General features: G+C 44.5%; 1 protein-coding gene across 1 annotated transcript in view; it reads right to left on the minus strand.

Annotated features, from left to right (window-relative positions):
• Positions 1-25962, minus strand: part of GREB1 (growth regulating estrogen receptor binding 1) — a 97896-nt gene that overhangs the window by 21314 nt on the left and 50620 nt on the right. The window contains exons 17-28 of the mRNA XM_044290983.1: positions 24777-25116; positions 24495-24610; positions 24129-24328; positions 20446-20535; positions 17429-18012; positions 16517-16619; positions 14208-14366; positions 12498-12640; positions 11992-12153; positions 10343-10547; positions 3934-4108; positions 1548-1766 (exon numbers count right to left, since the gene is read on the minus strand). Of these exons, the coding sequence (XP_044146918.1) occupies positions 1548-1766; positions 3934-4108; positions 10343-10547; positions 11992-12153; positions 12498-12640; positions 14208-14366; positions 16517-16619; positions 17429-18012; positions 20446-20535; positions 24129-24328; positions 24495-24610; positions 24777-25116 (2496 nt within the window). The remainder of the gene's footprint in view (positions 1-1547; positions 1767-3933; positions 4109-10342; positions 10548-11991; positions 12154-12497; positions 12641-14207; positions 14367-16516; positions 16620-17428; positions 18013-20445; positions 20536-24128; positions 24329-24494; positions 24611-24776; positions 25117-25962) is intronic.

Consider the following 25962-nt stretch of genomic DNA (forward strand, 5'->3'; position numbering starts at 1 on the left):
TTTGCAGCCCTCTAGCTCTTTCCTGGGCTGTTTTACAGCCTTTTTAGTGCCGAAAAGTTCAGGTCCCCATTGACTTCAATGGGGTTCGGGTTCGGGACGAAGTTCGGATCGGGTTCGGATCCCGAACCCGAACATTTCCGGGATGTTCGGCCGAACTTCTCGAACCCGAACATCCAGGTGTTCGCTCAACTCTAATTACAAGTAGTGATCAGCTTATCATTGGTGGGGGGGCCCTTCTAACAATAATGAATACACTGTCAAAACATGACCCCAGTTACTTTTGAGAAATGCCTGCATTACCTATGGACTAGAAATGAGCACATTATTCTTCTGATCAGTTTTTTTGCTATGAGGGGCTGTCCCTGCAGATGAGGATTCTCATCCTGCCTCTTGACTGATGGGGCTGGACATCTCGTCGGGCCCTGACAATCTCTCTCCTGCACTGCTGCTCCGAGTAGCGGTAGAAGAGCAGAGTGCATGTGCCGCTACTTCTGAGTTGCAGTGAATGCACAGTCTCTGTTCCGGTAGCGTAAGCAGAGCCTCTGAGCATGCGCCACTACTCAGAGCAGCAGCGCAGGTGTGCAATTGTCCTGGTGAGGCGAGATGTCCAGCCCTGTCAATCAAGTGGCGGAAGAGATTCTTTGGCAGCGAGGACAGCCACTCGAAGGTGAAGAGCCAAATTGATTTGCTCATCACTACTAGGGACAATACACTTTGCTGTCCAGTTGTTGAACTGAATGATGCTTTCAAGATGAGACATTCTTAGGCTTCTTTCACACATGCGGCAAAGCAATGCCAGATAGTGCCATGTGCCCGCTGGACCCCATAGACTACAATGGGATCTGGCGGGAATCCGGCTGCTCTCCGGCATTTATGCCAGGATTCAGCCAGACAAAAATCGTTGCGCACAACAGTTTTCATTCGGCCGAATGCCTGCATAAAGGCCAGGGAGTGACCAGATCCCCTGCGGTTGCCATTATACTCAATGGGCTCCGGTGGTAAATGTCGGTTAGAACTCCGACAGGCTGTTCATCGGCCAGATTGCTCTGTCGCATGGGGGAAACTAGCCTTAAAAGTTTGTAATCGAAAGTTGCCATGAAATCATAATCCAAATATACTAGATAAAAGCTGGTTGCCTCTTTCGAAGACAATACCAGGAGAGTTTTTCTACATAGGGATAAGTCCAGGTCCAGGACACTTTTCCGCTGCTCTTTACCATGTGCCCTAACCATCGCTGCTCTGGCCTTAGGCTTTCTATAAAACAGCAGGACGCCAGTCTACTAAAAGTCACATAAATAAAAGTTCTCGGATTGAGCGCTGGTGTTGCCATGGGTACAGGGTAAGTACGTAGGAATGGCGACCCCAGGCTCTATAAGATGGAGGGAAATAAGAGTTAACACTCTGTCTCCTACAGAGAGCTAAGCAATATTACTGAGGTGGGGAGAACACATTTAAGACCTTTTGGACTGTGTGCTGAAGATCTGGTCTGGAACCCACGATTTTTACTTGTATTGACAGGTCTGTGGGGTATTCAGAAGTCTACTTACCTGTTCTGGTTGTACTGTACGTCCCGTGTCAGGTCCACGTTTAGGAGGATGAAGTCATGCAGGTGACAGCGGGAGAAGGGATCCATCATGTCTATGCTTTTAGTCTTGCTTGTCCATTTCCTTATCCCAAGGATGGCGTACTGGGCTATGTTCTGCGTGGCCTCCATGTGCTGTAGTATATGTTTTAAAGACACATTTCTTTCATGCCAGGAGAAGTCCCTGGTGGATCATCAGAAGACATACATGTCACTCGCTATAGCAGGCCTCCTACCCAATTAAGCCAGTACTATCTGCTCTGCACTGATGAGGGGCAATTACCCTGAAACAGCTGTCTCCAGATGAGGTGCTGACTTATTTAATATCCAAGTCATGTCTCAAGGCTTATTTTAAGAGCTGAACATTGACTTATAGGATAGCTGCCTTACATCTGGTGGCATTAGAGGCAGAGCTTGTTAGGAGCTTATTTGCATTTCTTCACTCGCTATAATGTCACCTTTATTATTCTCCAGCTGTAACTCAGCGCCACTGATGATGGTGTAGAGATGTCACTATACTCTACAATGTAATCCGCTTCTAGGCTCACCCAAACATAAAAAAGGTTCCCGTTTTTTAAAAGTAGTAAAACATAACAAACTGTATAAATTTAGTATCTCCGTAATCATACTGGCCCAAAAAATAAAGTTAATGTCATTTTTACCGCCCCATGAACGCCGTAAAAAAAAACAAAAAAAAAAGTGATGGAATTATGTTTTTTCTCTATTCCTACCACACAAATACATTTTTTTTTACGTTTTTCAATACATTATATAAACCATTAAATAGTTTCGTTAAATAGTACAACGCATCTGGAACAAAAAACAAGCGCAATTTAGACGGAAAAGTAAAAAAGTTATGGCTCATTGAAAGTAGTAAGGGAAAAATCAGCTTGGTCCTCAAAATGGTTTTGCAGGATTATGGCCATTTTAGCGTGTGGGACCTAATGAAAATATCACACTCACCTGCTCCCCGCTGCGCTGTTCCAGTGCCCTGGCTCCACTGGGCGATGCACCAGTCCCTGGCTTGTTTACTTCTGGCTGGAGTAGGGACAAGGTCATGTGTGCCACTGCAGCCAATGAATGGCCTCTGTGGTGACATGTGCTCAAGAGGCATATCACTGCTGGGTCACATGCCGCTTGGGGACACGTCACCACTAAGGCCAGTCATAAGCTGCAGCAGAGCATGAGACCCAGTGAACACCCTAGCCAGAAAGAGACGTGCCGAGGACCAGAAGAACCTGAACAAAGCCAGGGCACTGGAATGGAGCAGTGGGTAGCAGGCCAGTATGATTTTTATCTTGGTACCACACACACACAGGAGCTAATTAAAAATGGCCATAATCCTGGTAAACCCCTTTAAGTAGTTAAAGCTGATCTCTCTTTTTTTTTAAAGGCTTTATTTTTCCATTTTCACAGAAATAAATAAACTTTAAATAGGGGAACAACCCCCACAACAAGGTATAACCTTGAACATCACATTCAATTGACAGCCAAAATAATAGGATTACATATAGACAAACAAAGCTGATCCAGCAGAATGGATCCGGTATTGCGGTCTGCGCATGCTCAGACTAAAAAAAATGTGGAAAAAAAAATGCTGGATCAGTTTTTCCAGATGACACCGGAAAAACTGATCCGTCTGACAAATGCCATCAGTTTGCATACGTTTTGACGGATCCGGCAGGCAGTTCTAGCGACTGAACTGCCTGCCAGAATCCTCTGCCGCAAGTGTGAAAGTACCCTAAGAAGAAAGGAATGAGAAAAGCAGATAATGTAGGCAGGTACTGAATGTCCTTAAAGAGACCAGCCCTGTATGGAGAGTTTCTAGAAGTGCTCCACGGTATGAAGACCATGGGAAAAGAATATGCAAAGAGGCATCTCCCAAGAAAGAGAACCATCTCGCTCGTGCCACCTTGTGGAAGTGTCCCCCTGTGAGTCAAAATTCAACTTTTTAACAAGCCTTTGGATATGAAAAGGGAAAAGAGCCAAGCCAAATATCCATCCATAGACAGCTGTTCCGGGGTGCTTGCCCCTCATCAGTACAGAGTAGGATTCTGGCTGGCCTTGGATGCCTTCACTTTTCTTGGAAGAAACCTCTTTGCGTATTCCCTTTTTGTAATTATTTTAGATTTATTTTTATATTTTGGGCCTGGAGAAATTGGTGAGGGGAAGGCCTCCAGTTGGGAATTCGGGAGGAAAAGAGCATTCAAACGCGTCAGCAAAAGAGTTGATGCCTCACATGGAGGAAAGTATGGTTTGGAAGAGGTCTGTATGATCACCCTTTGTAGTTATAAAATAAAAGGAATAACACACTCTTCATAGCAATGATAATTGGTGAGGGTCTGTAGTACCTTGGATGATCTCCAGTGACATTAACATCTACAGAGTTCCACATCACGCAGGAGTCATCAGCTATGGCTATGAAGGGCCACACGTCTTGGTGGGGGACACCCAGCTCGGCTTGTCTGTTCCGCTCCAGCTCCAGATTATGATATGAGAGCTCTTTAATTAGGAAATGAGCCGCCCCTAGGAATTAGAGTAAACAAGATAATTCACATTTATTAAAGGTTAATGTTAATTACTATGTATTGTACATGGGACTATACAGTCCCAGCAGTTCTTCTAATTGCTGAAAGAAAAGGACACGGTAATGGAGGGGGTTAAGGACAGGGTAATGGAGGGGGTTAAGGACACGGTAATGGAGGGGGTTAAGGGCACGGTAATGGAGGGGGGTAAGGGCACGGTAATGGAGGGGGTTAAGGGCACGTAATGGAGGGGGTTAAGGGCACGGTAATGGAGGGGGTGAAGGGCAGGGTAATGGAGGGGGTGAAGGACGCGCTAATGGAGGGGGTTAAGGACACGGTAATGGAGGGGGTTAAGGGCACGGTAATGGGTGAGGGGGTTAAGGGCACGGTAATGGAGGGGGTTAAGGGCACGGTAATGGAGGGGGTTAAGGGCACGGTAATGGAGGGGTTAAGGGCACGGTAATGGAGGAGGTTAAGGGCACGGTAATGGAGGGGGTTAAGGGCACGGTAATGGAGGGGGTTAAGGGCACGGTAATGGAGGGGTTAAGGGCACGGTAATGGAGGGGGTTAAGGGCACGGTAATGGAGGGGGTTAAGGGCACGGTAATGGAGGGGGTTAAGGGCACGGTAATGGAGGGGGTTAAGGGCACGGTAATGGAGGGGGTTAAGGGCACGGTAATGGAGGGGGTTAAGGGCACGGTAATGGAGGGGGTTAAGGGCACGGTAATGGAGGGGGTTAAGGGCACGGTAATGGAGGGGGTTAAGGGCACGGTAATGGAGGGGGTTAAGGGAACGGTAATGGAGGGGGTTAAGGGAACGGTAATGGAGGGGGTTAAGGGCACGGTAATGGAGGGGGTTAAGGGCACGGTAATGGAGGGGGTTAAGGGCACGGTAATGGAGGGGGTTAAGGGCACGGTAATGGAGGGGGTTAAGGACACGGTAATGGAGGGGGTTAAGGACACGGTAATGGAGGGGGGTGAAGGACACGTAATGGAGGGGGTGAAGGACACGGTAATGGAGGGGGTGAAGGACACGGTAATGGAGGGGGTGAAGGACACGGTAATGGAGGGGGTGAAGCACACGGTAATGGAGGGGGTGAAGGACACGGTAATGGAGGGGGTTAAGGACACGGTAATGGAGGGGGTTAAGGACACGGTAATGGAGGGGGTTAAGGACACGGTAATGGAGGGGGTTAAGGACACGGTAATGGAGGGGGTTAAGGACACGGTAATGGAGGGGGTTAAGGACATGGTAATGGAGGGGGTTAAGGACATGTAATGGAGGGGGTTAAGGACATGTAATGGAGGGGTTAAGGACATGTAATGGAGAGGTTAAGGACATGTAATGGAGGGGTTAAGGACATGTAATGGAGAGGTTAAGGACAAGGTAATGGAGGGGGTTAAGGACATGTAATGGAGGGGGGAAGGACAAGGTAATGAAGGGGGTTAAGGACATGTAATGGAGGGGTTAAGGACATGGTAATGGAGGGGGTTAAGGACATGTAATGGAGGGGGGGAAGGACAAGGTAATGAAGGGGGTTAAGAACATGTAATGGAGGGGTTAAGGACATGGTAATGGAGGGGGTTAAGGACATGGTAATGGAGGGGATTAAGGACACGGTAATGGAGGGGGTTTTAGGAAACATGTGGAGATTGTAATACCATATACTGTACATATTAGATTTCATTGTTAGTTTGATCAGGCTGGCGGGTCATGGGCCCCAAGTGCTGGGTGGCAAAGGGGGTGCCAACAAGTCACTTTATCTCAGCCAATTTATTTAGATAAAAGGCTACGGCTGCAATCCAAAACGTTATCTGGGTAATAGAAGGCCTATCTATTAGTAAGACGCCTGCCGACAGTCAGAAGCTAATGATATGAGACAGGTCTCCTCTCCTGACATGTCTGTTTTAGTAACTACCAGCATTCCCCATGTAATAACTATTCTGGAGCTTCTTTTCCTGGAACTCTGCCTAGTGCCATTCCTCTGTGATTCACCCTGGAAATGTAAAGACAAGTTGACAAAGGGGCGTTAGCATTTCCTTTGTCAATCAGGTGTGTCCTTGGATAGTCTGACACCAACTGACAGTATAAACGCATAAACCTCATATCCCAACCTACATTCTAAAAAAGGCGGGAAACAAGCCTCTCTCTTAAAGAGACAAAGCTGTGTGTTGTCTTTATGTCCACTTTTTATTATTTTGTTTAATTGTGTTGCTTCTGAAGGAGGAGGATCTATTTGTAACCCTGAAACGCGTTGAGCTATTTGTGAAAGGTTATTGATGAAGATGCTGATGCCTGTGGCTGACATCGATTTCTAGCACTCTCCAAGCGAGAGGCAAGACCTGTTGGTGTATCGAGTTTACCCTTCAGGCCCCCTCCCTGGTAAAGTGAGTTGACAACAAATTTTACAATTTTCAATGTTACTGAAATTTTACCATTAACACCATCTTTTGATGAAAGAATTGTTTAGTGCTAACCGCATGTACGTATATCTATTCAAATGACTGGTGGCGCTCGTCATCACCCTTCCTCCTCTCACCTTGATGTTCTATACCTCATTTCCTTCTTTTTAGGCTACACGCACACGACTGTATGTGTTTTGCGGTCTGCAAATTGCAGATCCGCAAAAAAAACAAAAAACGGATGACATCCATATGCCATCCGTTTTTTTTTCAGGATCCTTTGTAACAATGCCTAAAACGGACAAGAATAGGACATGTTCTATTTTTTTTGCAAGGCTACAGAAAGGACATACTGATGCGGACATTCATTTTTTGCGGACCCATTGAAATGAATGGGTCCGCATCCTTTCCGCAAAAAAAAAACCAGAACGGAAACGAAAACAAAACAACGTTCGTGTGCATGTAGCCTTACCCATAGAGAAAAAAATCTCTCTCTATGGGTTTTATTTCTTTATGAATCGGAAAACACCAACTGACAATGTAGGAACACCCCGTATCGACAAGGGGAATAATAGCCCCAGTTGTCAATTTACTCACACATTCCCAGGAGGAATAATAGAGGTACGGCCAAATACAGAGTTCTAAGAATAATAATAATCTTCATTTATATAGCGTCAAAGTATTGTGCAGCGCTTTACAAGCATATTCATACATCACAACAATTAAAACAAGAGGAGTGAGGGTTCCGCTCGCAAGAGCTTGCAATCTATGAGGAGATGCTCCAGAATTATTACCAAAACAGAAATGTCAAGAAAGGCGATGGGTCCTCTTTAAAATCACTGCACTCAGCCTGCCGATTCCTGGAGAAAAAAGATTGCATTTCCCTGCACAGGAAATGGGGACAGAATAGAGATTAAGGGGTCTTTTATCATTCTGAAATGAGCGTATTTCAGGCGCCGATAGCAGCGCAACGGTTAGTTGTGCCGCTATCTACAACTTCGCCCGGCTCATGCCAGGTCTAAAATTGTCTGCGGGGTGTGGGCAGGGACGGGGACTGTTCTAGGCTACATGCACACGACCGTTCCGTTTTTTGCAGTCCGCAAACCGCGGATCCGCAAAAAAACGGAAGCCACCCGTGTGCCTTCTGCAATTTGCGGAACGGAACGGGCGGCCCATTGTAGAAATGCCTATTCTTGGCCGCAAAACGGACAAGAATAGGACATGCTCCAATTTTTGGGTGGGGCTACGGAACAGAGCAACGGATGCGGACAACACACGGAGGGCTGTCCGCATCTTTTGCGGCCCCATTGAAGTGAATAGGTCCGCACCCGAGCCGAAAAAACTGCAGCTCGGATGCGGACCCGAAAAACGGTTGTGTGCATGAGGCGTAGAAAAAGGTCTAAATGTAAGACCGCTCAGAAGCTAGAACTGGTGCTGGGTGCTCCGAAGTTATGACGAGGACGGCGCCTTTTCATAACTTTGGCAGATCCAAAGCCAGTTTAGGGCTTTATTAAGACCGGCGTTTTTTTTATAAATGTGCCCCCAAATACAGATGACCTATTTACAGTTAACATTAACCCTGATAAGGGGAACATTATATGAATTCTTCTTTTGATACTTTGTGACCCTGGACGTGTAAACACCACAATTATATTTATAAATGAGCAATAACAAGCGGAGTCTTAAAGGCGGCCATTACTGCTGTGAAATGTTGGAGGTGCGAGGGTTGCGGAGGAGCGCGTGAGTAATGATGGGCTGACATTACACCTCTAAAATGAACGTTGTGTGGAGGAGAACAGGTCACCGCCATCATTATGTCCCCTATGCAGCCTTCCTGCAATTAACTAATGCAATGTCCTCCTCTGCCCTAATTTACAAGTCTTTCCTTGTTGTTCTGCGCCCAGAGAACTTTCTAAGGTACATTAATGACGAAAATAAGACATAATGATATCAGATCTGATCGTGATAGCTGCTGGTAACCTGGCAGTGGATGGAGTTGGATGATCAGGGATCACTTTAGAGTCCATGAAGGGAACATGGCCCACATTTAGCGACATGGTCCTTGAAGGCCCTTGTCTTACGAACGATATTTTACAGTTTTAAAACCAGTCCCTGGATCTGAATACTTTTGTAATTGCATGTAATTTTTTTTTTTTCTAGTGACTGAGTAATTCACTGAAATCTTTCTGTATAGCGCCACCTGCTGTTTGCTCTTTTTCTGATTTCTCTGTCCTGCTCAGTTCCATCCTTCAACTGCCACCAGCTGCAGGAGACAGGACATGCCCTCTGAGTAAGAACACGCCCCCTGAGTAAGGACACGCCCCCTGAGTAAGGGCACCTTCCTGGGTAAGGACACTCCCCCTGAGCTGCCAGCTTGAAATAAATCTTGTAGAACAATTGGAACAATGAATGGGGGGAGCTCTGGGTCCAGGGCCGGTTCTATGTAGGATATACATTTTTTTACATTACTCATGGGATAACCCCTTTACGGCAATGCCCACCCATGACCTCAGGGGGCAGGATTTTGGCAGATATGACAGCACTATGCCCTGCACTATCCTAGCAAACGCAGACAGAGAGCTTCGGCCTGCAGTACAGAGTACCGCCCAATGTGCTACTCAGGAATAGCAGTCCTTACTTTGAAATGGACACTATGGGCAGTGCCAGATCAACATTACCTTCTGTTGGGGTACACAATGTTCAGAGTTAGGGGTACCTCAATGGCTTCTGTGACGTGATATTACACTGCAGAAAGTTGGAAACTGCTCAGTTTGTATCGGAAGTGACCCGGTGGTTCTCTGCTAAAGTGGTTGGCGTGATTTTACTGTGCTTTCTGTGATCCTAAGAGCTATATATGGGAGTAAGGGTTAACTTGCCAGCCCTAGATTCAGTTTCTAGGTGTGGGCTGGTCCCACCTCTCTGATCTGGGTGCAGTAGAAAGCCTGCGAGAGGTATTCTGTGTGTGTAGTGAGAGTTGCAAGGAGAAGATCAGCCAGAAAGTGACTTTAGGACAAGCCAGCCTCTGAGGAAGAAAAGCACCGAACTTTACCGAAGGGACAGTGCATAGACAAAACGTCAATGAAGGTAGCGCATATATGTAGCCTGCGGACTTTATTGCATTTTGCTGGAGAGAAGCTTCAAGTACCCTGCCATACTTCGGAGACAGACGGACCATCTGTGAATACTATAACCTGCAGCTGGGCATTGTAGTGCCATACTGAGAGGGAGAACTTATTGTGAGGGAGAGAGAAGTTACACCCCCTTGGCAGAATTGTCAAGTTTGCTTGCATTAACTGGAAAGAGACTCAGGGAGGTAATCATTGTACGGCCTATATCCCTATATACAGCCTTGGGAAAACAATGCATGCCCAACCTGCTTCTCCACCCTCATTCTCATGATTAATAGGGGTCCCAGTAGTCGGACCGCTACCTATCAGTTAGTTATCCCCTATCCTGTTATACCCTGTGGAGAGTGGATAGCTTTCAACCGAAATACCCCTTTCATTTCTGGGAAGATTCTCGCTTTGGTAAATTCTCACCCACTTTGTTGTTACAGTCATACCCTGCAGATTTTCCACCCACAAAATTCAGACAGAAAACCTGCAGTCTATCTGACCCATGTGAACATACCCTAAGGTCGGAAGTATTCGTTACGTCTTTTAACTCTCATGCTTTGTTTTATGGCCAGGACCCTGTGTTGCCAATATATATGTAGCAGAGCTGATTTTGTCATGACTTGATTTTGCAAACTCTGCTAAAAGAATGTCTTCATTTTTTTTACTTAGTCATATAATGCACTTAAAGTATAATATGTGCGGTATTAATCATACTTACCCACTCCGGCACTATTGAATATACTGGGCAGGACCAACATTATGTGGTTTGGCCAGTACTTTTTATAGATTGCCATCTCATACTCTTTGACGACTAGAATATGCAGATGGCTGCTGCCGTCCATGGCATGGTACAGGTTGAAGAGACCGTGTTCATGGCGTCCTGTCGTCGGGGTGAAGATTGGACTTTTTACACTGTCAGCGCTCTAAAAATGAAATGAAAGAAGAAAACGCTTAAGACATTATGACTTACTACCCCGGCCAAATATATATATCGTTTTCAAATAACAAGAGGCATTTTAAATTAATAAATCACATATGTTCCCATAGTTATTATAATAATGTATTTTAAAAAGACAGGTAATGGGGCTCAAACAGTGTCGGACTGGGTTGCCTAGGGCCCACCAGTAAAATTTATTTTGTGGGCCCTCCATTGGGATACATTCAAATATTTCCTGCTTACACAGCTGCAGACAACAGCAAGGCGCTACAAGATGACTGATTATGGGGGTCCTTGCAGCGACAATGAGAAGGTGGGTCAGTGGGAGACTTGCCCTTGTTCCTATAAGACTTCTAGGCATGGGCTCAAATATTAATAGTGTATTTTATATGTTAAATTTGTGTTGAAGAGAAGCCAAAAAATTTGCTGTTTGTTTTATAGGCCGGGCTAAACTCGCCAAACTTATTAAGACATGGCAGCTTATAATAATTTTGGCGCATCTCAGGTGATCTGTGTGCCAGAATCTGAAGTAGAGTTTCTAGTTAGGCATCATGCACACGAGGCAGAAAACGGAAGCCGCCCATGTGCCTTCCACAATAGCGCGGACAAGAATAGGACACTTTTTAGCGGGTCCGCGGAACGGAGCAACGGATGTAGACAGCACACGGAGTGCTGTCCGCATCTTTTGCGGCCCCATTGAAGTGAATGGGTCCGCATCCGAGCCGCCAAAACGGCGGATCGGATGCGGACTCAAACAACGGCCATGTGCATGAGGCCTTAGAGTAGATTTGAGGTGTAATTTTATACCAGTTTTCTCCCATTCTGTTCAGGGGTGTACACAGATCTCATAGGGCCCAATAGCAGAACTTACCAGTTTCCCAGTACAGGTGCAGTAATCACTCCCTAATTATTATTATTTTTTTATTTTTATTATTAAGTAAAATACATTTAATATTAAAAAATTGTAATTGAAAAGTTGCCTTTATCCTATTTCTATGTCGGAAAAAGTGGAATCACTTCTTCATAAATATGCCTCTCATTCTGAGCACCAAATTTCTTAATATACTTACACCAGACAACTGACATAAATACACCGATAACCCTTTTTCCCCTTCTATTACAAAGCTGGCTGCCAGTAGCCACCACTAGGGGGAGCTCAGTGCACAGGATTTTATACAGTTACCATTTACCGGAATGGAAACTGAAATAATCTTCTTGCATTGCGCTCCTCCTAGTGGCAACTGCATGAAAATGCAGCGGTTTCTTGTTCAGAAAAGAGAGAGTTCTGCGTCAGGCCCCCTTTCCCCTGGATCCCAAAGCAGTTACATAGTCTAGATAGACAGAGATGAGATAGATAATTGTGCATAAGGTAGATATTATATAGACTTTGCTTAGCACAATGATTGATTAACTCCTTGCTCCTCCTTTACCTTGCCTGAGATAAGCGGCAGCCTCATGCTTTCCAGCTGGCCCCCAGGCTGGCTGAAGACAAAGTGATGCTCCTTAGATTTAGGTATGATGAAGTGAAGCTGGATTTCCTCCCCCAACATGGAATAGGAGAATGCAAAGGCATGTAATGTAGACTCGTACATCTGAGAGAGAAATCATAAAAAAGTTTCTTACAAGAACGGTTTCTCTTTTCTACAATGCACCCCTTACTGATAATCATATGCAGGCTCTGCTGACAATACACGGTAATGCTCTACCCCTAGTCCAACCTTCTCACATGGTAAATAGTAGAGTGCCCCCAGAACACCTCCTCTGGTATGTATCTTATAATGGTGTATATTATAAACTTATTATAGGTCACACAGGAGTCCTGTGGACATATAATAAGTATTATGAATGGTTCCCATTCCCTCATAGTGGTACATGACCAGTTGCTGCACAACTTCTTCAAACAGATAAGTCAATCACACTGCAATAGGTGGCTTACCTGAAACCTGGGGTTGTATCCCATGTACTGATGGCACTGCTCGCAGTGGTGGTAGGTATTGTATGAAGCATACTTAGATAGTCTCATCCGTGTTGTTGGGCGTCGTACATAAATGTCTTCATGTCTCCTATTAGTGGGTTTATCTGTGAATAAGAAATGGGGTGTATTGATCATCAGAGTGGTGGTGGGGTGGTGCATGTGGCCCTAAAGTCTTTTACGTGTGCACAATAACCTATACTCTAGGCCATAGCAGTACTATACTAGAGAATGCAATAGCATCCAGAAGCCCATAGGTAAGAGCTGAGTCAGGAACTGCTCTGGAGGACCACTAGGCTACTTGCATCATTGTTACCCTGCAATGCCTCGGCTTACCTGTGGAGGCACTGTAAGGAAATTGAACACTTACTCATTACTCCATAACAAGGTACTAATACATTGTAGCACAATGTTCCTACATAGTAGGTGTGGAATTAATCTTCTTTTGGCCTCGTCTTATAAAAAAAATTGATATCTGTTGGAATCAACAAGGTGAGCTCAACATCTAATGTCTACAGGATTTTCTGTCCTTCAGCTTTTTGGGGTAAAAACAGACTAAAGAGCTTTAATGTTTCATGCATGATGTTATTTTTTCCCCCAAGACAACTGTTGTAGATGAATTTGGCAGCTTTTCGTTTCCTAAAAATAACAAGCAAGCTGACCGGAACATGTATTTTATTGCTGGACCCAACCTCTTTAATGGTTGGCTGATTGATCGTTCAGTTGGTGACCAAACAACTCAGATACCTGATGGACAGACAAGCTATTCCTTTCACCCCCCCATCCCCCACCTCCATACAGATGCATGCTAGGCTGGCCAAGCATGTGTGTGCTCTCAGTAGGAAGATGGGAATAAGCTTGTCTCTTATCTCCCTTCAAGGCTCTTCATTCACCCAACATCTGTCACTGTCAGAGAGTTGGGACACCAGCAGACACATTCAATCGCAGGTCCGGCCGACATTTATGAAATGGGTATGGTTTCGGACTTACAAAACTGTGCACACAACAATATTCACATCTGCATCAGTTATTTCCATTTTTTTTCTTCCGTTCTAGAAAAACGGCATTGCCGTTACAACATTGATCCCTGGGCTAAAGCTGGACATAAGGTAGTTTAACACTGTGCTACCATCAACTATATAGTGGTGCATCTAGAAGGAGTGAGGACGGCAGATAACAGCTGCTTCATTGATCTTTGGGTTGGACCGAGGGTAGCTTGACCTCCTCTCCTGAGCAATTTCAGCACAATCCTGATTATTGTGGTGCTATAATTAAGTTTGCATTTGATGGATGTTTGAAATAGGGAGCCCAAGATAGACAGAGGATAACTAAGGGTGGGGGTTCAATTGCTGGGGCCCTCTCTGATCCTAAGAGCTGAGTACAATATCCTGCAGTGCATGTTCAACCTGCTGCTCCATCATGACAGGGGAATGAGACCCCTATTCTCGAGATCACTGGGGGTCTCAGCTTTTAGACCCTCTCTTATCAGTTACTTATCCCCTATCCCGTGCATAGGGTATGACTTGAAGACTTGGCACAACCACTTTTTTTGTAAAATGGGACTGAGGGTCCTTCCTAATGTCATCTTGTGTAAGGACACAGAGGATAATGAGTAGAGTGGAAATGGAAGTAGTAAATGATCATGGAAATAGGACTGCTTTTATGTTGCGTTACCTTCTTGGTTGATATTCTGGACCTTAGGACAAATCACACTTGCATCTTCATATTTAGGGTCATGCAGAATATAATCGAAGTCCATCCTCATCACTGAATCCACATTTGGCCACATGTCCTGTGTTTGATGGAAAGGCTGGTCAGGCTTGGATTTCAGGTCTGAAAAACAAAACATATTCAGATGTGAAATGATCATGAACACTGACACTTAACCTATGTCTGCACTGCTGGATGAGTTACCTATACAGCATGTCCTCAGGTTGCGTATCATGAGTTCCCACCACAATATAGGCTGCTGTATAGAAGATACGGTATAGAAATCAACCACCCAGGACATGAGTGCCTCGTCTGCTGGGACAGGGCAGCATCCTGATGAAGATGCTCCATTCTTTGCTTTACTCACTAACCCTCAGATTACGCACAAGGTTCTTGGGATCCACATGTAGCAAACTTTACCTTGACTTTTTCAATGGCTATTTGCCAGGTTACGTGTGAAATTAACGGTTACTATGTCTGTATGTGTGACAGGAATATCACATCATCAAGCTTCTGAGCAGAGGGGAGAACCAAGCTACTGAGAGCAAATGTGTTTAGGACTGGAGTCTGTAGCCTCAAGGAAAGGATCAATGGGTACCATGGACTGGAGTAATGATAGATAGATGGAGAGATACATTTGAGTTGGTAAAATTGGGGCTATTAAGTCCTGCCCCCAGACCCACCCAGAAACAACCATCTGTGGGTTGGGTTTGTGTTAGTCACACTCATTTTTTGGCCCTAGGCGAATTTTCCAGGACTGTCTCTGAAAATCAGGAACAGTCCTGGGAAAATTTGGGACAGTTGGCAGCTATGAGATAGATAGATAGATATTATGTAGACAGATAGATAATCATGTAGATGATTGATAGATAATGATTTAGATAGATAAATAAGAGGACTGAAACATCACTGTCTGGTGATAAAAGAACCCTTTTTTTTTACTTTACTTTCTTTGGGAACGCCATGGAGTTTTTTATATTTATCTTTCTGGTTGGTGGATCGCCTCCTCGGCCGCTGGCACACTGCAGCCATTTGACCGCTGTGCTGTTCACATTACTTTTTGTTTCTCTAGATAGTGTGGTGATGTGAACCATAAAATGTATGGGAAAGTCCTGGAAGGGGGGTATATCTCTCCCAGATTCCCCTGGCTGAGGTGGGTGAAATCCGGGATAATGCTGGCTCAGAAAACATAGTTGCCGGAGCTATTTTATTTATTTATTCAGGGTTGGATTTTACTTGGATTGGGTTGGTAGGTTTTGGCAGTGGGACCTCCCAATCCCAGTTGTGAACTGTGCCCTATAAGTGAGGTAGGAACTTCTTATATGTAATAGTCACAGCCCAGCCGGGCAGGTGTTTATTTTTTGTTTGTGTATGGGGGAACCGCAACTGATCCAGTGCCTGATAACTGGGATAGCCTGTATTGAGCGGAAGTGACCGAAAATAAAGCACCATTTTGGACAATAAAGCCGTTGTCTGATGTGAAGTCTGGGAGTGCGACCCCCTGAAGGAAGGCGAACCCTTACAATAAATATTATGTATATAATAGATAGATGATAGATAGACACATAGAAGATAGATAGATAATGTAGATAATAGATAGATATTATGCAGATAATAGACAGACAGACAGATAGATAGATATTATGTAGATAATAGATAGACACAGATGATAGATAGATAGATAGATAGATAGATAGATAGATAGATAATGTAGATAATAGATAGATATGAGATAGATAGATATTATGTAGATCAGGGATGTCAAACTCGTGGCCCTCCAGCTGTTGCAAAACTACAACTCCCATCATGCCTGGGCATACTATAGCTATCAGGGAATGATGGGAGTTGTAGTTTTGCAACATCTGGAGGGCCATGAGTTTGACATCCATGATGTAGATAATAGACACATAGATAATAGATAGATATATAGATATGAGATAGATATTATGTAGATAATAGACAGACAGACAGATAGATAGATATTATGTAGATAATAGATAGACACAGATGATAGATAGATAGATAGATAGATAGATAGATAGATAGGTAATGTAGATAATAGATAGATCATGTAGATAATAGATAGATATGAGATAGATAGATATTATGTAGATAATAGACACATAGATAATAGATAGATATATAGATATGAGATAGATATTATGTAGATAATAGACACATAGATAATAGATAGATCTGCATTGTTGGACGCCTCTTCAGGGCATTTCTCAGCCCACAACATATGGATCTATGTTGGACCACTCAGAACTCACTGCCATTAATCTCCTCCTCATCGTACACATCCACCTCGGTCAACCTGATGAGCATCCTGGACAAGACACTCAGGAACTGGAGATATGCGCCTGTCTTCCCCACCTAGAAGAGAGATTAGCAGTCTGTTATGGGCTGCGGCCGGTGATACTACCATATGACAGGATACAAGGCATGCTAATATTTATCAGCTCGCAGGCAGCCATCAGGGATTCATTCGCCGTATGTTCTGCGCTCATTAAACACATTTTTAAAGTTCATTAAAGACCCAGCTGGAAACACACAGTCTGTTTGTGCATATAAAGACCCTCCGGCACATGGGAGTTTTCCAATTTCCTATCTGCATAAATGTAACCCTTTGTTTGCTGTAAAAGACTGTGGCGGAAATTCCATAAGTGACGTTAAATTATTTCAGGGTATTAGGTGGCCATTAAGCCATGTGTAGGACACCCAGAGGCATGCAAAAATAACCTGCGATGTCCCTGTATGTGGCCGCAAAATATTGGGGGGTGAGCATGAGCAGTCCCAGGCCAGCGCGTGAGCAGTAGTCTTCCTGCTATTGGCAAAGCCCTCACAGTACACCATACAAAGAGCTCACAGTTCTGCCATACATCAGTGAGGACTTTGCCATCTGAAGATGGACTAGCATACACTTAATTTTCCAAGGTGGCTTCTGTAAAAGAAATGTAGTATTACATGCGATCCATCAGATGAATGGACATCCATGTACTACATGGAAAACTTGTGTCCCCCAGACCAAGAGCCAATGGTTGTCAGTGACTCTCCACTCTTGCTCACAGAACTAGGTTCCTGACCTCAGGATCCCCCTTTACTATGACGTCCTTATTCCAGAATTAACATTTTTGCACATTTTGTCCCATCATAAGACACAATTACAGTTTGTGGTTTCATACCTGTGGTGGTCCACTAAGCAGGAGTCTCCTGGGATGGAAGGTATCCATTCTACCCTCATTGACATTGTAGTAGTCCATATGGCTCGGTTTGGGTACCGTCCACTGGCGGTAATACAACGACTGCTCTGTGCAGGTCATCATCTTACTTAACAGTGGGCGGAAAGAACTGGCCCACGAGACGTCACAACGTGGTATAAAAGAAGATGCCTTGGAGAGTCCGCTGCTGTCGGTGGAGGTGATGATGTCATACACCAGTTTTGGAAGGAACACCACCGGCAGCTGTTTGTAGGCCTTGGCCATGGCGCATTGTGAAATCTGTAGGCCGGGTCCACTCTGAAAGCAAGAAGATGATGTCGAAGAGGGTGTTGAAGCTGAGCCTGGAGTGTTCTTCACAGTGTGACTGAAGCTGTTGCTGTCTGGTTGTTCACTGGTGACTACAGAGTGTTTCCTCACATTATTATCAGGTAGCACGTTCAGTTTTTCTGTGGTGCAGTCCTCACTGTTGGAGACTCTTGACTGTTGCGTTGGTTTGGTGTTGTCGTCCGCCATTGCTGAATATGACGATTCATTGCAGACAGCTGAACCTAAAGATTTAGGAAGAAAAAAACGTATTCAGAGTGAAAAGTCACAGTGTACCGAAGCCGATTTCATATGGAGGACCGTGGACAAGACATATCCTTAGCCGTTTTACAGATGTACCTCACTTTACTGTACATGTGCCAAATGTGCAAGGCAGGTTAATAAAGCGAGTTCACCATCCTTGACTTCATCAGCGCAATGGGCATGCCCCTGATTGCACAGGAGAGGAGTCCTGGTTCTCATCTCCTCGATATTCATTGTATATACTTTATATGGGCAAGTTTAGGATCATAAAGCTCAGCTACATAAGAGAAGCAGGTGGTTTAGTGGTCATAAACCAGGCGACAGGCTCTATTTTTGGTACTTGCACCATACTGCTTACACACTGAACATAACAGAAGGCACTGAGCTCTTAAGCTCCCCCTAGTGGAAGCTAGTGGCAGACAGAATTTTATCATTTTCTAGTCCTTTGATAATGAAAGTCTATCTTTAGGGTTCGCGCCCCCCTTCCCCCCCCCGATAAGCTGTTCTGCAGTAGATCCAGTGTCAGAAGGTGGCACAGATACTACAGCCTCATCCATTCTGTGTAGTGGACGGAGCTAGTTACTGCAGGACTGCTCCCATTGACGTGAAGGGGAGCAGTGCTGCAGTAAAGAGTACCATCCACAACAAACAATGGCTGGAGGTATGTGGTTCCAGCACCTTCTTCCGGAGCTACAGCAGTATGGCTGATCGGTGGGAATAGGAGGAGTCGGACCACCGCTGATGGTCTATTCTGAGGATAGGCCATCAATATAAAAGCAGTCTTTAGTCTGTACTGATGGATTGCAGCCCTACAAATGTATTATATGACTGTGCAAATATATACAAGAGCTGTTCCTATAATAGTAAAATGTTATGTGAAAATTGGCAAGTACATATTAGGCTTTGCTCACACAAACTGAATTTGTGGTAGTCACCAGTACTTATGGTTATAAAAAAACTTTATGTAAATCTAGCCTTCCTTTTTTTAACACTTTTTTACTAATAATGACTTGTCTGGTTTAGAAGCCCCATTTACACTTACACTAGAAGTTAATTCTGGGTTAAGAGAAACCCTGTTCCGGACATTCATCTATTAACCAAAAAATGGCAACAAATCTCTAATTCCGGAGGACCCAGGAGCTCAGCATTATACAGATAGTGTAATTCTTCATTTTCCCTGTGGTGGCGCTGTAAAGTAATTAAAGGGGCCCCTCACACACAATATACTTACCTTGCTCCCTGCACCACTACTGGTCCCTGCACAGCCGCCGCTGCTTCTCCCCGTGCGCAGATGAAAACATCCGGTGTCAGGGGGGGAAGGGAACAGCCATGGCAGGTGGTGACGGGGGCGAGCCTCTCTAGCACTAGGGAGGTTCATCCCCGTCAGCTCCTACCATTGGCTGCCCTCCATCCCCCCTCCCCAACACCGAAAGTTTTCTTCTGCATGCGGGGAGAAGCAGCCGCAGCCGTGTAGGGACCATGAGCGGCGCAGGGAGTGGGATAAGTCGAATCAGTGCGAGGGGCCTGGGCATATAGGGGGGGGGGGGAGCATTTCCAGCCTCGGATAACCCCTTTAAACCCTTGCTTTTATGTTCCCCATAGATTACAGCTTATTGATTTTCCAAAGTGAATAAATATTTCAAACACATATAAAACGCCAAAAAAACAAACATGTAATTGCATATAATTTAAAAAGCTATAGTATGTAAATTAGCTCATATAAACTAAACCAAAGACCCATCTGTAGAGAGCACTACATAAGAGCCATTTATGCCTGAACTGCGTCTCTGGTTTGGCTAATAGAAGCGGATTTGCATACTTATTCCCATGGAGCATTGCCTGAAAATAAGTCTCTATGCACACTGTGCCTCTTCAGTGAGAGTCAGTACTCACCCCCCCGCGAGCTGCGTCTAATGAATCTCATTAGGACAGCCAGTATTCTGCTCTGTACCGAGGGTTAAGAATCCAGAAAGATGTGTCTCTGGTTTAGCCGATAAGAGATCATTTGCATACATTTACCCATGGAGCACTGCCTGAAAATTTTGTATCAAAGGTTAAGGCCCCAGAGACAGTGCTGACTTCAGATGTGTCTCTGGTTTAGCTGATATGAGCTAATTTGCATACATCTTCCCATGGAGCACTGCCTGAAAATAATTCTCCATACAACGCTGTGTCTCTTCAATGGGAACCAGGACCCCACTTTTCATTTCATTTTTCATTTTCATAGTCATACTTTTTTAATGTTAACTGTAGATAGAATTATTACATGCATCAAGCTTGCAGATATTTTCCTTTCAATAGATCCGCTAGAACAGCTGTTTCTTTAACTACAAGACCCATCCTCCTCCACAGACAATAATGGAACAGCAAGTCCGCTGAATATTGCCTAATCCATTATAAGAGCAGGATCTTACCAGAGGCTTTTGAACACAGAGATGATGAGGCAGAATCATCTGATGGAGATCTTTGTCTTTTGCTAGGGCTCAGTTTCTCAGAATTAGACCCTTTTTCAATGGAAGGAAACAAAAACCTATTTATCTGATGCCAAAAGCCATTATCCCATTGACTTTAAAACAAACGAACAATTAGAGACCTCGCAAGCAGTCAAGATGTCATCATCTTTCTAAACCAATTATATCATCTAACCTAATAAAAGGTCATGTCAACATTAAATAAGAGGGAACACGGAGAGTAAGGCCTCATGCACACGACCGTTCAGTTTTTTACGGTCCGCAAACTGCGGATCTGCAAAAAACGGAAGCTGCCCATGTGCCTTCCGCAATTTGTGGAACGGAACGGACGGTCTATTGTAGAATACAATAATAGGACATGCTATATTTTTTTACTGGGCCACGGAACGGAGCAACGGATGAGGACAGCACACGGAGTGCTGTCCGCATCTTTTGCAGCCCCATTGAAGTGAATAGGCCGCTTTCACACAGTCAGGGTTCAATCAGTGATTTCCATCAGTAATTGTGAGCTAAAACCAGGAGAGAAGCCTACACTGCGATAAGGTGTAGTAGAAAGTGTGACGTTTAAAGCGCAGTCTAAACTCAATAAAGCCAGCGAGGTACTGAGCAGCTGAGATGGCTCCAGATTTATTGCAATTCTAAGAATTAAAGTAATTTGCAGTTTCTTAAAGGGGTTTGTCTTATTGTCTGATAGGTGCAGGTCACACCGCTGGGAAATGAACCTATATCCTAAACGGAGCCCCGAAAGTGCACATGCGCAGCCACCCTCCATTCATTTCTATGGGGCCACCGAAAATAGCCGAGCACTGACTCGGCTATTTCCGTCTGGCCCATCGAAGTGAATGGGAGTGGTGGCCGGTCATGCACGGTGCGCTACCATTCACTTCTATGGGGAGAGCACACTCAGTGGTGGCCGGACAGAAGTCATCCAGCCACCACTGTGGCCACTCCGTTCTCGATATAGGCGCAGGACCCAGCGTAGCGATATGCCCCTATTGTCTCAGATGAGAATACCCCTTTATTTATCAGCAAATTATTAACTTTTTCTCACCATTTCCAAAGTTAAAGGATATTTCTTAAATGCTGTTGTAAAGATCTGTATTGGTTGCAGGTGTCGGGATTATAACACTGGGCAGAACTCAACAAGAAAAGGGTATAAATCTTTACATTTTTTTAAGACAAACTGCTTCAGGGAAAACTTGGTGACAACCAATATGGCCACCATCACTGCTACACATAGGTTGTTACCAAGTTCACCAGGAAAATCTATCTAGTTCTACGTAATATATGTATACATGTATGCTGAGTGGTTAAAGGGGCTGTGTACCTGGTACATATCGATGACCTATCCTCAGGATAGGTCATCAATATCTGATCGGCGCCCCCACCGATAAGCTGTTTGAAGAGGAGGAGGAGGCGCTTGCGCGAGCACAGTTTCTTCTTCAAGATTCATGTCACTTGCAGAAGTGCCGAAGTGTGATTACAAGTGCTCGTCCCCTGGATGATAAGTTGTTAAACGGGTTGTTCAGCAGGTACATATTGATGACCTATCATCAGGGTAGGTTATTAATATCTGATCAGCGTGGGTCCGTCTTCCAGCAGCCCCTGCCAATCAGCTGTTTGAAGAGGAGGTGGCACTCATGCAAGCTGTCACGCACTTACCTATCTTCGCGCCCGTGATGTGTCGCAGAGCCAGCGTTCCTCTGTTGCTACGGCATCCAGCCCGGCTGACAGTTGGGCTGCTCGACCTTTCACGGAAGCCGGTCTAATCATGCTCTGTGCCGACGTCACATGCTTCCTGAGGAGGACTATTTAAACAGACAGCGGCTGGCCACACGTACCTGTGATTGGTTTTCTGAGTCTCACTAGGTAGCTGTGTGTTTCTCTGGATTTCTGACCTTTTGCAAGTTTCTTTGACATTGCCTCTAATTAGCGAGTTTCGACTCTGCTTGTTGTGACCTCGCCTCAACTTGCTGACTTTGTCTTTGACGTTTTCTCCTGGTTTCAGATTTCTGTTTATTTGTATCAGATTTTGGATTCTGATCCAGTCCTGGTTTTGCCTGTCTTGTTTTCACCTCTTTCTGCACTTAGCTAAGTAGGGACTTCCATCCAGTTGTGGGCCGTCACTTAGGACAAATCATGCAAGTAGGTAGGGACAGTTGTGCGGGTGGAGCACAGGGCTGCACTTTTCCCTACTCTTTTATTACACGAGCACTGCCTCTTCATGATTATGTGAATTGGGACAAGTGAACGGGACAAGCACTTGTAATTACTCTGTGCCGCCGAGACGAGCGAGATGACACTTCCTCTTCAAACACCTGATCGGCGGGAGTGCTGGGACTTGGCCTCCTGCCGATCAGCTATTGATGACCTGTCATGAGAATAAGTCATCAATATGTACCAGCTGCACAACCCCTTTAAGACATACAGCCTAGGAATAAGAGCATTAATTCTAGGGTGGCTGTAGAGACTAAAAGCTTGACAAAATCATGGAAAGTCATGGGCACTGACTGAAGGTTAGAATGAAAGGATCGAATTAATGATAACTTGGAGCTACACTGACAACCATGTATTGGTCACAGAGTGTACTTTGAGACAGAATAACAGACTAGAGGCTAATACTAATGTACACATCCCGACCTGGCAGGCAATTATTGGCAAGAGATGGTCCTCCCCGATAATTGCCTGCTCATAAGTGTATGGGGACAGCAGAGATTCATAGTTTCTGGGAAGCTGAATGCTGTCCACACAACCCTCAGCTGCCCAGAAACAATGATTTAATGAGCTGCATGAAAGATCATTTCTCTCGACAAACAAGTGTTTTACCTATGTGTTTGGCAGTACATTTACACAGGCCTATTATCGGGAACAAGAGTTTGTAGTAACGTTCTTTAATGCTAATTGGTCCAATAACTGGGCAGTGAAAATACAGCTTTACTTGAGATCTGGAGAAGGAGAGATGGCCAAGAATGAAGTAATGGGAGCTGACTAGATATTTAAAGATCCACTATTAGACAAGAATGCATTATAGAAGAGGACTAAAGACTATGAGACACATAGACACAGAGACAGTCAAGACTAGAGGCTTGGAAGCTGACTAGAAATTTTAAAATAGAACATTAGATACATTAGATACAAGTGTGGAGTTACCAAATCTATAGACTCATAACAGCTGACTACAGAGTCGGAAATAGAGAGATGGGCAAGAAAGGAGTCGAGGATGTTGTTTAGTGACTCGAACGTAGAAGAGCAGATGGAAGCTGAATAGAGAAATGAGGATAGAACATTTAACAAGAGTGGAGCTATTGAAGCGGAGACTAAAGCCTCAAAAATAAAGATGGATTCAGAAAGGATGACTGGAAATTCCAGGATGGAGTAATGGACAAGATGCAAGATATGGAGTATGACTAATCACTTTAGGGTGGAAAGATGAAGCTATATATATATATATATATATATATATATCCATCCAATAGAGTGAATGCTTGTAATGCTGTTGTAAAAGAGAGAGAAATTTAGTAGTGGTGCTTTCCTATCCATGAAAACCACCTTCTCTGTGGGTTTAAATTCAAAGATGGTGTGTCATACATGGTCATGTATACATTAGTACATTTTTACCGTCTTACCATCTATCCCCATCTCCTCGTCCTCATTGTCAGTGCTACTTAGTTTTTCTGGGTCACTGTCCGGGACATCCCTGCCCAGTCCTTTGTCTTGAGATGCATCTGAATTGAGAAAACAAGAGGCAAATCCCAGCTCCTGTTCTATCGCTGTTCTTTCCCAATTATAAAACTGTACTAGACGGAGGTCACAGTATCGTAAGGACCTGCAATCATGAGAAATATGCAAGTTATTTCACATCTAATTTTCAACACTTATGATGTATATTCTCTAGAGAGTACCATTATGCAAAACGTCAAGGCTGTTCGGTGAAAAATGGCGTCTGGCTAGGTATATAGTCAATATTGTATCTAAGCAAGATTTAGACTCACCTTGGCAAGGATTCACCAAGGGGCTCCATCCCGCTGCAGATCAAAATACATGGAAGTCCTTCTAGTGCCAGGTATGTTCGGGGCTGCCAGTCTTCCTCCTCATTCTTTTGCCAGACCTGCCAATGATTGATATGACCATTACTTCTTCCATACACCATTACAATGGGAATAATGTGTCCTTACTATGCAGAACCAGTAAATTCCTTAGGTTCAAGCATGGCTGTACTGGTGGAAGGAGAGGTCTACAAGAAAAGACACAAAACTCAAGCCAACAATGATTACCTTAAGTTGGTCCACAAAGTGCTTCCCAATAGTAATTGCTGAGTTGGCCATCCCCAGTATTACTTCAAAACGATTTTGTAAACCTAGCCGCTCTCTAACATGGCAGAGCCGTTCATGGGCCAATGTGGCTAATTGAATGCAAGGGATTCTCAGGAGAACCATAAGTCCATGCCCGCTGGCACACTGCTTGGGCGAGTTCAGAAGGTTCTGAACAATCTCTAGAGTTTCCACTGAGGTATAGCTCTTCATCTGAGAGAGTCCACAGATGGCCATCATGGCTGAGGAGTAGTGCTGGATGAGAAGAAATGTCCTTATGACGGTGCTGTGAAGCTTAGGAAACCTAATGGGGAAAACAAAGACTAACAAAATGATGACACTGAGCCAGAAAACAGAGGAGAGTCTAAAACCATGCTTTGATGGAGTAATATGCACCAAATGCATTAAAAGGCACACACCTCCTAAGTGGTCACTAACTTTTCACACAACTTTTCACAGAACAAATGCATAAATCAATAGTACAAGCGACCACAAGAAACTTTGTAATATGTGTTATCAGTGAGAAATGTCTAGTTCTCATGTTATCAGCTGTTTACCTCCCTCCCCCACCCTTGCTAATTGCTTTTAACTTTTAAAAAAATGTCTTAAAGAGCATCTGTCAACATGATCAAGCTCTCTCAATTCGGGATGGGGGGGGGGGGGGGGAGTGACTGAAGCAGAGTTTAAAACTAGTGTTCCTAGGTCTCTAACTGGCCCCTCGGTGCTCCGGTTAGGTCCCTTGCATATGAATAAAAATGCATTTTTCCCAGCAAAGGGGCCATGGAGAGTCATAATATGGGTATCACTTTTATCAGCCTGAACAACCCTACCAGGCTGCATGTCTGGTTTAATAGGGTTGATCATGGTGATAGATGCTTTTTCAACTCACCCAGGATAGATCAGTTCCACAAAAGGATCATATTACACATGTCAATACAAGCCTATTGAAAGGGGAGGGGGGAAGTATTGAGCAGGAGATTGCACAGCTAATAAGGAAGTTTATAGCTCAACACAAGTGCTATATTCACATACATACAGGACAGTACTTCTCTGTAATGTCCTCCATGATCCTGGGGCATGATCCTGAGAAGGTTGAGAAGCAGATTCTCTTCTGCTTTCTGTGTGCAGTGGATGGCAGCTAGTCTCCACC

Source organism: Bufo gargarizans, chromosome 4, assembly GCF_014858855.1.
Source record: "Bufo gargarizans isolate SCDJY-AF-19 chromosome 4, ASM1485885v1, whole genome shotgun sequence".
Lineage (NCBI taxonomy): Eukaryota > Metazoa > Chordata > Amphibia > Anura > Bufonidae > Bufo > Bufo gargarizans.